The sequence below is a fragment of the Thunnus maccoyii genome, chromosome 18 (assembly GCF_910596095.1).
Source record: "Thunnus maccoyii chromosome 18, fThuMac1.1, whole genome shotgun sequence".
Classification (NCBI taxonomy): domain Eukaryota; kingdom Metazoa; phylum Chordata; class Actinopteri; order Scombriformes; family Scombridae; genus Thunnus; species Thunnus maccoyii.
The window spans coordinates 2978922-2993439 of record NC_056550.1 but is presented as its reverse complement, the minus strand read 5'-3'; the positions used below and the strand labels follow the sequence as shown (position 1 = coordinate 2993439).

At 42.3% G+C, this 14518-nt stretch overlaps 1 protein-coding gene across 1 annotated transcript; it reads right to left on the bottom strand.

The window, feature by feature from the left end:
• Positions 1-1071: 1071 nt before the first annotated feature.
• hoxb9a (homeobox B9a) lies at positions 1072-13982 on the bottom strand. The gene is made up of 2 exons (XM_042391649.1): positions 13296-13982; positions 1072-1507 (listed from the first exon to the last, which is right to left on the bottom strand). Exons 1-2 carry the CDS (start codon positions 13906-13908, stop codon positions 1272-1274), a joined length of 849 nt encoding a protein of 282 aa, XP_042247583.1. The 5' UTR covers positions 13909-13982; the 3' UTR covers positions 1072-1271.
• Between the last annotated feature and the right edge of the window lie 536 nt (positions 13983-14518).

The following is a 14518-nucleotide window of genomic DNA, read 5'->3' as shown; positions in this document are numbered from 1 at the left end:
AAAATAATAATAAATAAAAAAAAAACATCTGGTGCTTTCTGCAGTGTGATGCTGTGCTTCTTCTCAGATAGACTCAAGGCTCATGTGAGGCGGAGGGGACGACTATAGATAGCCGATACAGGCCGCCAGATGAGCCGCCGCCGCAGTGCATAAAGCATCCGGAGAAGAAACTGAAGGGCGGGGATCCACAATATCGACAGTAGCCTAATCGGATCCTCGGTTGCTGAGTCGGGCAACACGCCTCTCCCTCCTCCCTCATCGGTATCTGCTCATTACTTAGCCCGACAACCGGGAAACAAACGGCAGCCTGTTGTTTGTATCAACGCCGAATATCAGGCGCTTTCTAATCAAATTCTGCAAGCAATGAGACAAACAAAAAAATAAGGAGAAGAAGGAAAAGAAGGATGGACACCACCGTGTGTGTGTGTGTGTGTGCGCGCGCAGCTCCTCGTACTTATTAATGGCCAAGTGAAACACCGGTTTCAGCACCTCCGCGCGCCTCCGGTGTCAGCGACGGAAAAATAAATAACTAATAAAAGGAAGTGTAGTGCTTGAGAAAAAAGAAAAAACCTTTCTCTCTCTGCCCCCTCCCTCCATCCAGATGTAGCATCACTTGGCGGTTTGCTGCTTTTCTTCCCCTTTAATTATGTTGCCTAATATCATAGCCTAATAAATAGCCTAATATGAAAATATGAAGACGTAGGACGAACAAGAGCTATCAGTTCATCAAACAAATAGTCCAATCCGCAGTTTCATATGGAGTCCGACCCATTTAAAGGAGATGAAGTCCAGGAGGGATTGTTATTGTTCTGTGAGTTTTTAACCATCGTCCTCCATGACCACAGACTCAAATGAATCCAAAGTTCCGGCCTCCTTCCATCTTACTAAACATCAGACTTCAGTGTTAATGTGGAGGCTTCCTCAGCGCCTGTTAGCGATCAATAAAGCCATTGATCAGTTGTATAGATTTGCGTGATTGGAAAGAAGCTCACGTGGTAGTGCCTGAAGGTTAAAACAAATTGAAAACAGCAGATGTGTGTGTTTATGTGTATGTGTGTGTGTGTGTGTGTGTGTGTGTGTGTGTGTGTGTGTGTGTGTGTGTGTGTGTGTGTGTGTGTGTGTGTGTACTTATATGTTTGCAGTTCATGGGAAGGCAATTTTGTGTTGTAGACATAAGAAATGGAGGACTTAATGTTGGATACATGGTGTGAGCGAGCGTGCGTGCATGTGCGTCTGAATATATGTGTGTGCGCACGCAAGCGCCAGTCCCGCTAGTCCTTGGGTTGGTCCTTGCTCTGTTTCTTCATTTTCATCCTCCGGTTTTGGAACCAGATCTTCACCTGCCGCTCTGTCAGGTTCAGCGCGCGCGCCACCTCATGCCGCCGGTCCCGCGTGAGGTACATGTTGAACAGGAACTCCTTCTCCAGCTCTAGCGTCTGGTATTTGGTGTATGGACACCGCTTCTTCCGGGATGAGCGCGCATGCAGCCAGTTGGCCGAGGGGTCATCTGGAGGAAGAGAAAAAAAAACAAGCAAAGGAAGACGATTAATTAGATAAATGCTCGCATACTATTTATCACGCTCTATTCTCTGTAACATTCAAATAAAAAGAAAAACAAACCTGCAAAACATCATCTAAACGCCAAAGTCTCCCCGTGCGTAAAAGTTGCATAAACCCTTTGTTCGAAAACACCTGACTCTGCAATTGACACTTTAGTGCGTAAACTGGGTTTATGGTGTCAACAGGGGCGCATTTTTGACACAAGTAGATCCATGGTTGTTTTATTTGACACCACGTGGAAGACAGACACCCTGCAGCTTCCATCCACGAGGAAGAAAATGAACGGATCACCTCAACATGCAGATTAAACACGCGGAGTAACATGAAAAAAAATGGATAAAACACAGTGTGGCCCCGAGAATGCTTAATGACCTGTATATTTTAATATTTAACTCATTATATGAGTTTAGAACTTGTTTCGATGCGTACTAAACGGAACCAGCTTTAAGAACCGATTCGGACCTGGCAAAAATACACCAGTTTAATTCCCAATTGAAGCAACCGTCTAATAAGAAAAGCAATGACTCAATTTAAAGTGGCCAGTAACTGACGGCCAGAGTTAATTACATACCGTATATTCATCTATAGTAATGGAAGGCAGGGAGATATCTGACTTCTTTCAGGCGGTTTCTGTTCGAAGGTGACCTTCAGTGAATAAATAGACGATGATAATCCTGAAGGTAATATTAGCAATATATGAATGATAACAGAATTTAAGCAAGGTCATTCAGAGGTTCGGTTGTACGGTAGTGTGTGTGTGTGTGTGTGTGTGTGTGTGTGTGTGTGTGTGTGTGTGTGTGTGTGTGTGTGTGTGTGTGTGTGTGTGTGTGTGTGTTTGTAACCAAAAAACGGGAGCAGAAAATTGTCCCTTCGTGATGACAGCAAACAAATAGAAACACATCAGGGAAGATGTTTTACAGGCCTAATACTGCTTTTTTTGCGTGATGATCACATTGCAGCTAAACACGCTGTCACTGCGTCACTTGTGATTGCTCCAAAATTAATAAGCAGCGGGAAATTTATGGCCCTGATGGGATTAGAGGAGAAAATATTTCTTGTGTTGTGTGCACCCTTCGTCTTTCATTAAGCTTACAGAGATTCAATATGTTTTCTTTTTTAGACATTTCACACAATAGAATGGACTGGACTCGTTTGGACATGTTCTAGTGAGCAGCACAACGCGTTTTCTCTTAAATAAATACAGGGATTAACTAATAAATAGGCAGATGCTCTTTATACCAATAGTTGTTTTTTGCTAAACTATGCAGACAACACCATTAAGAAACTAAAGTGATAGACTGAAGGATTTCTGATGACATCCAGCTCGTCACATCAGAACTGCCACAAGTTGCAAGGCGCTTGAGAAACAAAAAGAAGAAAAAAAAGAAACCTTTTCTCTCATTGTGGAAACTTGTGTTGAAAGTAGTAAATAACAACGTTGTAATACATAAATATAGATACTCTTAAATTGGATGTTCTTTATTTTCAAGAAAATTCTGAATTATCGTCTTGATATTTTTTTCATCTCTGTCTCTTATTTTCTTTTCATATTGGTCTTGTTTACCAGGCCACCCAAACTTCTCCCTCCCCTCCCCTCTCCGCCACACCACCCACTCTGCTTTATGGCTTTCAGACCGATGTAATTAGCAGAGACTTCTTGTTTGGGACGCATGGGTCTGGTTTAGGGCTGAGAGCTATCTGCTTTTCGCCTCTGCAAAGCACCGAGGCATCTCAACTATGAGGCAGCTTGCTGGGACTCTCACGGCACTAAGGCTCCTCTAAAGGACAACACCATGAAACAGAAAAGGCCCTTTGCTCATTTTGACCGTTTCCATCACTTTAACACTGTATTTAATTTAGCTAGGTATCTACAATCTCAATATATCGAGTGAAACAAATCACAAATATCAGAAGATGAATATAGAAACAACTATAAAACACATTCTGTGAGAGGCAGCGCTGCTTCTGCTTCAATTCTGCTTTTACTCCTCTAAATAAAACCTTTAACCAAGAGCAATCATTCCCTGTGGTTACGCAAAGCTCTGCCTCCTGTCAATCACAACTCAGTCAAGCCGACAAACAGACTCTTTCACAGGCTCTCTATAGTCTGTGACATGGAAAAAGAAATGAAATTCACACAGATAAAGCTTTGATTTGCTGCCTTCCAATTGGAAGTGGCTCTACTTTGAATGTGTTTACTTCTCATTAGTTAATATAACCAGCTAAGACAAGTGAAAAATGTATTATAAAACCTTAAAGACTATCTACAATGATGTAAAGCAGTGAGGACTATCGTGCAAAGCAGAAACCAAGAGCCCACTGGTGTTATTGCCTTTAAAGATGCTGTTCCTTCTTTGCATTTTATCAATGACACCACCTCAGTCAGCTGTGCAGTTCCAAGCCAAATGTGACTCCAAAAGGGGATTCCACTCTGAATTTATAGTCTTTAAAGAAGTTGGTTTATGTAGAGTCATTGTCTGTTTTTGTTAAAGCCTTCCAAAGGCGATGGAAGTCAGGCTGAAAGAAACACAGTGCGCAGGCAGTCTAACCATTAGGGTGAATTTTGGAATATAAGCTCCATCTAAATCAGTTAGGGCAACCCTAGAGCCAAAAAGCTTCTCCTTGTTGCAGTCTAATCGCAAAGAAACTAGATTTATCGTCGCATGCACAGCCAGGAGCAGATCAGGTCTGCAGGGCAAGGGGTTATAAAGGAGATTTTCTGTTCAAATGTGAAACGCAAACCACAGTCTTCCCTCCTTAAATGGCAGAAGGGATGATCTTATCACTCACATGTCATGGGCTTCAGCGCCTTTTGACGCCAAGCAGGGAGAATTAGAATATGTGTTTCCTTCCCTGAGGACCCAGTCTTTTTCCAAACGAATGTTGCCAGTTTGGGTGGAGGCTCTGTCTGTCTTCAATTTCACTGGTAATATTTTACTGCTGTGACAATCATACTTGCTATGATGCCAACCCAATTCACAAAACTGCAAATGACATCCATAGCAATTCATTTTTTTTTCTCCACTTTGTGGACAAAGAACTGTTTTTGTGTGGCAACATGAGCAGAAAACTGTATTAGCTTTATGTTTGATCGGATTATCCTCTATATTATAATGGCTTACATGCATGTGTGCCGCTTTTATTCTTCATGGAAGCCCATAAGTCAAAATTTTGTCCTAAAAGTCACATTTCAACATTTCAAGTGAAATTATGAGATAGTAAGTCATAATGTTGAGATAGTAAGGGAATTGGGAATTGTTTTACATTTGATCCAGTATCTCATAATTAGGGCTTGCCATGTGTATTTTTATTTTAGTCATTTAAAACATTTCATCTACTATTTTTGCTTTCTCTGGCAGGGCTTCTTTAATTCCTGCCAGCCTAAACAAGCAAGAGTTGGATACAATGAATCAATACAGAAAATCTAAATCTAAGTCCTTAGTTTATATTGTAGTTTTTTTTGCTTGTTTTTTTTTTTTTTTGCTTTTTATTCTTTCCTGTTTTGTCAGTGACAGAGAGCAAATATTAAGCAACCTGTTTGGAATCCATGTTCTAAAAGCAGAAACAGACCTCAAACCTGAACATTTCCTCATCAATGAATCAGCTTCGTTAGTGGTTCATGTCTGTCTACCATCTGTCTTCCAGGTTTGATTTTCTGACAAAAAGCAGCACGTCTACGTAAATGAACATGTGAGCACGACATGATCGCTATGAAAGAAGATCAGATTCATCGCCAAGATCTAATCAACTGCTCAATGAGCTATCTGCTCACCAAATTCCAACTGACACAGCAATCCAGTTCCAGAAATTAAGGAGAAAATTCCACATACAGTTATCACCAGATAACTGCCTCTTTGTTTGCAATTTTTTATAGAAGAGAGGGCTCTGCACAAAACAAGAAGTCCCATCTGAAATAATGGGAAAAGATAAGTAAGGACATAATCATAATTTGTACAAAAAGATAAACATTTCCTGTTTAAAACATACAAAAATATCCAGACTGTATGAGCTCAATTAGCGTGGTTTCTAAATGTGAGCAACCCCATGATGAAAGCAGCACCACCCAGAAAAATTTAATAATGTGACCATTTTTTGTTTTGTTTTGTTTTGTTTTTTGTTTGTTTGTTTGTTTGTTTTGTTGTTGTTGTTGTTGTTTTGTACTTTTGTAATGTTTCATAAAAGTAGAACCATGACTTTTTATCTGGTACTTTTTGCAGAATATGTACACTACATAGTGGACGTAATGGCTGAGAGCGAGTCAAGGCATCTGAATTCTTTGACAGAGCATTTCTTGTTGGTTTGGTGGTATAAACTCAACATATTAGATACAGACACAAGACTGCAGGGCCAAGATGGCTTCCAATGATGTATGCTGCATCAGCCAGCCTCTGTCCCTGTGTTGATCTGACAGAAAATAGCTCCTCCCTGTCTAATTCCCATAAGCCGAGTTAGTTAGCGGCTATCATCAGTAAATACGTCCTTAATACCCTCTGGAATCAATTTCCTCCAACATGGCCAGCATGTAGGGGATCGATTTCATCTCAGAGCAAAATAATGCCTGGTAAAGAGGTGAGGAGAGGATGGAGGGTAGGGTGGGGTGGGGGTGTACGGTGCTTTTGTCACACGGTAAAGTGGGTGCTTTGCATTCCCCGAGTGTATAATCACCTCCAAGACCATTCATTACCCTCCGAGCTGTGCCGCGACCATGGCTGTCACCCAGGATGACGGACCGGTTGAGGGGGGAGTGTTAGGGGTGGTGGAAGAGGGCCATGAGTTGTGGTGGACAGCGTAGATAGCTCTGTCTTTTTCTCCAAGGGGTGAGAAAACAGTAAGGATGACAACAGAAATAGAGAATATATCTGCTTGTATAGTCTTAACTTTAAGTTCTATCTCTAGGCTACTACGTCTATGTGGTTGCAGATGCAATGTCTGGCGTGGATGTGACATGGACAGACACATAGATGAAAATAGTGATATTCCCATAAAGCTGTCTGCTGTAGCCTATGGCCCTGCAGCATGATGTGTTAAATTGTTGGCCAATGTGAGCCTTTGTCTTTGTGTGTATGTGTGTGTGTCCACAGTGATGAATGCTGCTTGCATGGAAACAGTGACCGAATCGCCTAAGACTAATATCACATGCCGTCTCTTTCTCTCTCTTGCTACCTCCCCTTGCAATTTCACCCTAATAGTTCCAGAAATTGACCCCACATATATCCCAAAGGCACATTATTACATTTCCCGAAGTCGTATTATATCTCCCCCCCCCGACACCACCCCCACCCACGCCAACCCTTACACCCCATCTCACCCAGCCACCAACAGCAACACGCCAATTAATGGGGTTGTTCACCCAGCGTTATAACTTAATAAACTTCGGGGGTAATAACTTTCTCTCGCTCTGCCCGGCAGCAGCAGTGGCAGCAGCAGCAGCAGCAGCACAAAGGCTGAAGTGTAATCTTGTAGTTTATTCTGGATGGCCGCCCGGCACCAGTAACACAAAGAGAATCTGTAGCTGGATGCTGGATTTAACTGGATGTGATGTTTTGAAAGGTAGGCTTCCACTGATGTTATTCACAGAGCAGCTATTTTGAATACCTGGGGAGGTAAAAATCTGGCCCAGATATGTCCTGCTGTTACATGCCAAGATACAGTACATCATGCAGACTACTGAAAAGTGCGTCAGACTGGTTTATGAGACTCCAGGTGAACAGTTCACTATATTTGACCCCTTATCTCCTGTTGCCACATCCTGCTCTCAAACCAAGCTATTGATCTCAGAATTTCATCTTCACAATGCCCTCATTTAATCGAATTTACAAGTTTTTAAGTGGAAGGCTTTTGATTTTGAGTGTTGAGGATAAACATTGCATTCTGTCAGGAATGTTTTGCTTTCTGGCAACACATTAGAGGTACCAACTTGTTTGCTTTCAGAACTCCTGAAACACCGACTAACTGTCCAAAATTCCGTCTTATTATCAAACAGTGGTGAGGACTTCCAAGAATTCTGCCATACTGTAATGTTCAGCACGCTAACAGCGCATAAAGTCCAAGCAGGAATTTGGCCACTGTTGAAAAGGCACTGTCAGGACTCTCGTGTGAACACGTCTAATGGAGACAAAATATGACTTTGAGACAATATAAAGCCCAGTGTGGCAGCATATTATGACATTCATGGGTGGCAGAGTATGTAAGTATGTCCATGGTGACCAAGGCAACAAAGATGCAGCTAAAATTTTCAGAACACCAGAGCCTGTCCTCCCAAGAAAAATGACACTATAGGACATAAATTCAGTCACCAAAAATGACCTATAGTTACGTTTGAGTGACAGACGCCATCTAGCGGCCGTAGTAATTATGACCTGGGGGAGTGATGCAGTTCAGATGACATCAACTTCCTTACGAGGAGAACATGGGTTGGGCGGATAGCTAGATAGTTAGCTAGATGGCAAAAGGCAGCAAAAGCTGCAGGAGTCCACTGTTCTCTTCCCGTTTCCAACCGCGAGTGTCATGTTTTCAACTGCAAGTTGGGAAATTTTTTTAAAAAACGTAACATGGTGTTTACTGTCGCAATGACAACGACAGTCGCCACTTTTAACCAAGTGATCATTTTAACCCAAAACCATGATCTTTTCATAACCCTAACCAAGTGGGGTTTTTTTTTTGCCTAAACCTAGCCAGACCTTATGCCACAGCATTGTCACACCATAAAACATAATCATTTTTTAACAGTAATTTGTAACCGTTTTGGAAAGCGGCATATTATTGTCCTTTTTTGTAAAGCAGTGTGTTGCACTCCAATGGGTCATTCTAGAGTGTAGGTACAAATGACCCATGTGGTCATGTAATTTGGAGGACTTGTTGAAAGTTATTGTTACACTAGTGTTGTTTTCTGTTCTCAATCTTCATTTACATTGTCATGCATTGAAATCACAGATTTCCACATGGCTGACACCACAGTAACTTTGTACGTGTGTTAAAAGGAAGAGCTGTAATTTGTAGCCTATAATACATTTAACTCAAAATGATTCAAATGTGGACACAAGGAGGCTGTTTTTCTGACTTTAAACTGAGCAAAACCAAGACTAAAACCCTACTGAAACCTCAACCAAGTAAATCTTATTTCAGCATTTTGGGAAACATCCGTTTTCCTTTTCTTGCTGAGTGTTAGATACCACAAGTGTTACTCGTTTTTTTTTTGGAAGTGTTAAGGTATATTGAAACAAACCAGATATAATGTGTTAATTAGTAAGCTTTAGGGGTATTACAATCATGCAATGAAATTATTGAACAAAAGGCCAGTAAGATCACACCACTGTCACATCCTGGGAGCCCTTAACATGCTAAGTTTTGACAACTACACTGAATTTCCAGATGCCAATCTTATCCGCAAGTATTTACATGTCTAGGCTGGCCAAGCTGTCTGCGACATGGTGCAACCATTACAAGCCTTTGGATTGTCCACTAGGAATACCACTGCAGGGAACTGTGAAGCATTGAACCGGAATACCTCTTTGGCGAGACGTCCTTTTCTATAAAGGACACATGGAAATGTGCTGCCAACTGAACTCAAAACAGACCAAAATTGTCACATTTTCAAATTTTGGGGGGTATATATGTATCTATATATCAATGTACATATATACATATATACATATATACATACATATATATATGTGTGTGTGTGTGTGTGTGTGTGTGTGTGTGTCTGTATGTGTATATATGTGTCTGCCGGCAAGTCGTACTGCTGTTCCTATAAGATCAACAAAAGTACTCTGTTGTCTGTGACCATGTTTTATGTCTGTTATTTTAAAGGCCCTTCTAGGGACGGGCGTTAGAAATCAGCAGTAATTATAAATGCTGTGATGCACTGTATTGGATAATTACTGTGCAATTCTCTATGTATACTGTATCTGTCCCCAACAAATAAATAAACATGAAATAAATTAGCTAAGCTAACCAGCTTCTGGCAATAGCTACATATTTACTACACAAAGATGAGAGTGCTATCAATCCTCTCATTTAACTCTAAGCAAGAAAGCTAATAAGTGTATTTCTTAAAATGTCAAACTACTCCTTTAACCAGGACAAAAGCGCTACAGGCAGCTGTGAGGACAAGTTCATGACAATAGATATAAGACTACACATTTGTAGATATGTGATGGAAAATATGGCTGCCATTTGTAATATCAAAAGCAAATTGTTTGGGAAAAAAAAGTACAATTCTGCCAACCTATCCTAACACTGCAGGGAAGCACCAACTGCCAATGCCAATCAGCTACAACCTTTGTAATGAATCACAATGTGCTGATAAGTCCAAACAATACTCATATACACACAGGAAAGAAGTTGAATCTGGTTATACTAGCCAGGGGTTGCATTAATCAACTCATCATTTAACATTTACATTGCTTGCTTCTTTGGTAACCATTCAGTTTAGCCTGCAAAGAGAAATACGTAGATTTTTGCATCAACAGAGTTCAAAATGGCTGCCATGTGAACAATAGAGTCAGCCTTCACTTGCTGGATGGTGCAACTCCCACTACCTGCCACACTGACCCACTGGAATACAGACACATAAAAAAACAATCCACAAGAGAAACTGCTGATGCTCTGAAACAGCTTAGAGAGAAACTTTTTTTTTTCCTTTTATTATTGAGACGATTCTCAGTTTTGCCCATTTGAACACTGAATCCATTACAGACTGGCCTTCACCACCACCGAGCCAGACTGGGACACACAGCGGAAAGTCTAATAATTCAGACTGGAGGCTGCTGGGCTCCATCCAGCCCTTAACCAGCCCTCTGCTCTGATGGATAGCATGCTCAGATGCTGTAATAAGGTGCCTGAGTGTGCATCCAAGCATGTGTGTGTGTGTGTGTGTGTGTGTGTGTGTGTGTGTGTGTGTGTGAGAGAGAGAGAGAGAGAGAGAGAGAGAGAGAGAGAGAGAGAGAGAGAGAGAGGTGTGTGTGAAAGTGCCAGTGCAGTAATAAACTGTGTGTATGTGAGTGTGTGCGGTATTTGTAATTTGTATTTCTTCTTGTGAAAAGGCTGATGCGGGGGTGGAGGCCTCCCTCCATCTCTCCCTCTGTCTCACGCACACGCGCGCACACACAACGCACGTACACAGATCTGACTGTCACGCGCTCAGACGGATGGCTCAGACTCTTGTGGCAGAAATAAGATTTATCCGGCGGGATTAGAGGAAGGAGAAAAAAAAGAATCCGTTCATATCCAGGCTCGGTTTAGAAAAATGCATAAAAAATAAAATAGAATGAATCTCTTTCCAGGGAGCATTTCTCTGTCCCACCCAAAATAAGTCAAAAATGAAAAGAGCGGCAGACTGCTAAAAGTGAGCCAACCCCGCCAGCAAATGATGGATTAAATGTTGTTGTTAGTGCGAGTGATGATAGAAAAACAGAACAAACCCATGTTATACTGGTCAAACCCTCGACGGCTTTATATCAAGATGATTGCGATTTCATGACAATATTATTATTATTACAGAGAGCAGAAGAATAAAATAGTAACTCACAAGCGACTGTATGACCGGCAGGCTGCAGACTATAATAACATGAAAACAGTTGTGTCTGGTGTAAAAACAAATTACTTATTAAAGATTTTTTTTAAGAAGCAGCTAGCTGAAAGTATGCATTTTATAAGCGATGACTTTGAAGGTTGCAGTGCGTTTCGTTGAATTTATATAATGGATGTTAATTTGTTAAAAATCTGAAAATAATCATAATAAACGCTAAAAGTTCGCCATACCTCCCCCAGCTTTAAAAACGTTGGTATCCAGTGTCCTAAATATAAACTCACAAAATAATATCTTTTAAGTGATTCATATAATGTGTAATGTTGGCAAAAAGATGCCGAAATGGAAAGACAAAGTTTAATTATTTTGTTTTCCACGCATCTTCTCGCTTGTCCACACTAAAACACCATCAGAAGCCTCTGCGTGATTTATCATCTTCTGTAGATTTGTACATGCTTTTAGAGTCCGGAGAGCTCGTCCTCAGATGTGAGCGGCGCTGAGTCCCGTACAGCAGAGTTAGTCCATGCTGCAGGCTGAGTTATGAGGCCTTTGGTCTATTGAGAACTAATCTAGCCTGCTCTGCGGCTCCGAGCCGCCGGGCCAATGATGGACGGCCTCGCTCCTTTTATGATTTTTATGATTTTTAGAGGAAGACGTGCCTACAGAGGATATGTTCAGCTGATGAGCAGGAGAGATTGTTCAGGGTTGGAGGACGGAAATAATAAACTGGTTTATCCTTGTTCTTATGTTTACAACTACAGAAGAGTGAGGATATTTCAACAGAAATAAGACAATAGAGCCTCACTCCCCTCGAGAAATACGCACATGTCTCTATGGGAGATGATGAAACGTTGTTGGCTGCAGAATTTATGTAAAAGCAACGCAGAAAACAATGTCTGACTGGCCTCCCAGAAGCGTAACTACACGACACAGCAGGCTATACAGCGACACCTTATTATATGACTGCTTACTATCGCTTATAATCCAACATGTCCAATAAAGCTCTGCAGCTCGATTTCTCCACACTGGAGATCTGTATTAACTGGTGATTAGAGCATATAAACTCTACACAGTGCAGTACAATAAGGAGCCTACAGATCTATACACAGGACATCTTCTGTAAATACAGAATCCAGCTCTAGAGAGATTTTCACAGTTTGGACCGGGCGACCAGGCGGCCTTGTTACATTCTGACTGACATGAGGAGCGTTAAAACGCAGTGGAGCGCAGACACAAGGCTATGTGTGAAAGTGAGGGTGTGTGAGAGAGAGAAAGAGAGAGTGAGAGCCCCAAGACCTATAATATACCTGCAGTAAAAAAGACAAATCTGAAGCACCGACCACTGGCAGAACTGCGCATGCCCTGGCAATCACTAAGAAATCCAAAGAGGTTACCCAAACTCTGAACCGTTCTCTCAATACTGCCACACTGATATATATATATTTGAGGTAAAAGCAGCATATTAGAAAAGGTGAAAAACCTGACTAGGAGTTTCTTGTTTTTTGCCTCAGTTTTTCATATTTTAGTTCTGCTCCTTCCGAGTTACTGTAACTTTACAGGTTTTCACAAGTCACTGTAATATATTCATAGAAGGATTTATTCATACACACTACTTTATTTATACTAATTTAGTTGGGCTTTTGCCAGGTAATCCAAACTAACCACCATGAGAACTTTCACTTCGCTTACTTTCAAACTGTCACATGGAGATACAATAACAGCATCACCTTAATACAAAGAAATCTAATACAATAGCTCTTTGTGACGATGTCATGCTTACATGGCTGTGACAGGTGTTGATATTTTGTTAATTTAATTTTTAAGTACAAGACTGATTCTATGTGTATTATTGAATGGATTAAATGATATTCTAAGTTGTTCATGCTAGTGCGTCCATCCCTTGCTATTTGAAGTCTTGTGTCACATTAGAAAACTGGGGGAAACTTTATACACAGCGGACGGCTCAAGGTGAAGTCATGGTTATTTATCATTTTTCTATGTACCGTTCCTACAGGATCAGTATGTAACACAAGGATGAGACGAGCTAAATATCACAGTAAACTTAGAGAGCAGGAGGTGGGGGCACTTTGGCTCCCCGGCTCTTTGTTCTTGTTTTATGGCGGCATTAAAAGCATTTACAATCTCTCTCTCTCCGCTCTCTCGCTCCCTCTCCCGCGCGCTATTTCCTGCTTTAATAACTTACTTTGATCCAGGCCGTCTTTGTCCTCACTCCCTTCACAAATGTCCTTACTTTCTTCGAAACCTGCGCCCGGGATGGCGGCTGGGTGGAGGCTTAGCTCGCGCGCCGCCGTGGACGTCGACTCCAAGATATACGTGGTGGTCTCGTGTTGGTGCTGTCCGCCGATTTTGGGTGGGATCTCCCCTCCGAGATGACCGAGCTGCGGCTCCAGCTTGACCTGCCCCGTCTGGCCCTGCCCCGGGACAGATTCGGAGCCGCGCGGCGCGCAGTCCAGCCATGAGCGGAGGTACCTTGTGTCCGCGGCGGGCACGTGCTGAGCTGGGATGTACGGGTGGTAGACAGTAGGGAGGCCGCTGGCACCGTGGTGCGGACTGAATGGACTCCAGGACGACGAGAAGACTGGAGGCTTCGGCTGGAAGCTGCAAGATGGGTATGAATCAGGATGGGGATGCTCCGCGTGCGCCGCGCCGCCGGGCTGCCTTCCACTCGCTGCAGCGGCGGAGCTCGAGCTGGAATACTGGACGCTGGGAAAGCGAGCCGGGGTGGAGAGTTCATCGCTGTCGTGACTTATGATGGAGTCCACGTAATAGTTGCTCAAAGTCCCAGAAATGGACATTCTCGGACATTATCTGCGAAACGCCGCGAGTTCACTAAATGGAGAAGAAGAAGAGAGACATTACGAGATTTTTCTCTCTTTCCCTCTCTCTCTCTTTCTCTCTTCTGTCCTTTACTAGCTTGCCCCCTCCCTTCCTCTCTCTCTCTCTCTCTCTCTCTCTCTCTCTCTCTCTCTCTCTCTCTCTCTCTCTCTCTCTCAAACACACACACACTCTCTCTCTCACTCTCTCTCTCTCTCTCACTCTCTCTCTCTCTCTCTGCACTAGCCCCCTTCCTTCCAAACAACTAGCTCACTATAGCGAAACAAAGTGTGACAGCTTCGCACAGTGCGCGGGGGTTTGTAGAGTATGTGCGCGAGGCGCAAACTGATTGGCCGGACTTTTTCTTCCAGCCTGATAAAGCGTAATGGAGCGTAAATCAATCCTGCACGCGGGCCTCTCTCTCTCTCTCTCTCTCTCTCAGTCTCTTTCAGTCTCCCTCTCTCTATTTAATAGATTGCCCCTTCTAAATAAATTGTCTTGTTTATATGCAATATGCAAAATGAACAGTCCGTCCGTATATCTGGTCCGTGTGTCTATGGCTGCTGTCAAGCCAGAATTATATAAAACCGT

Excerpts from the sequence above, each read along its gene's own strand:
- hoxb9a (XM_042391649.1), bottom strand. The coding sequence starts at position 13,908 with ATGTCCATTTCTGGGACTTTGAGCAACTATTACGTGGACTCCATCATA. Across the intron at positions 1,508-13,295 it reads CAAAGACGGCCTGGATCAAA|ATGACCCCTCGGCCAACTGG; the intron begins GTAAGTTATTAA and ends CTCTTCCTCCAG.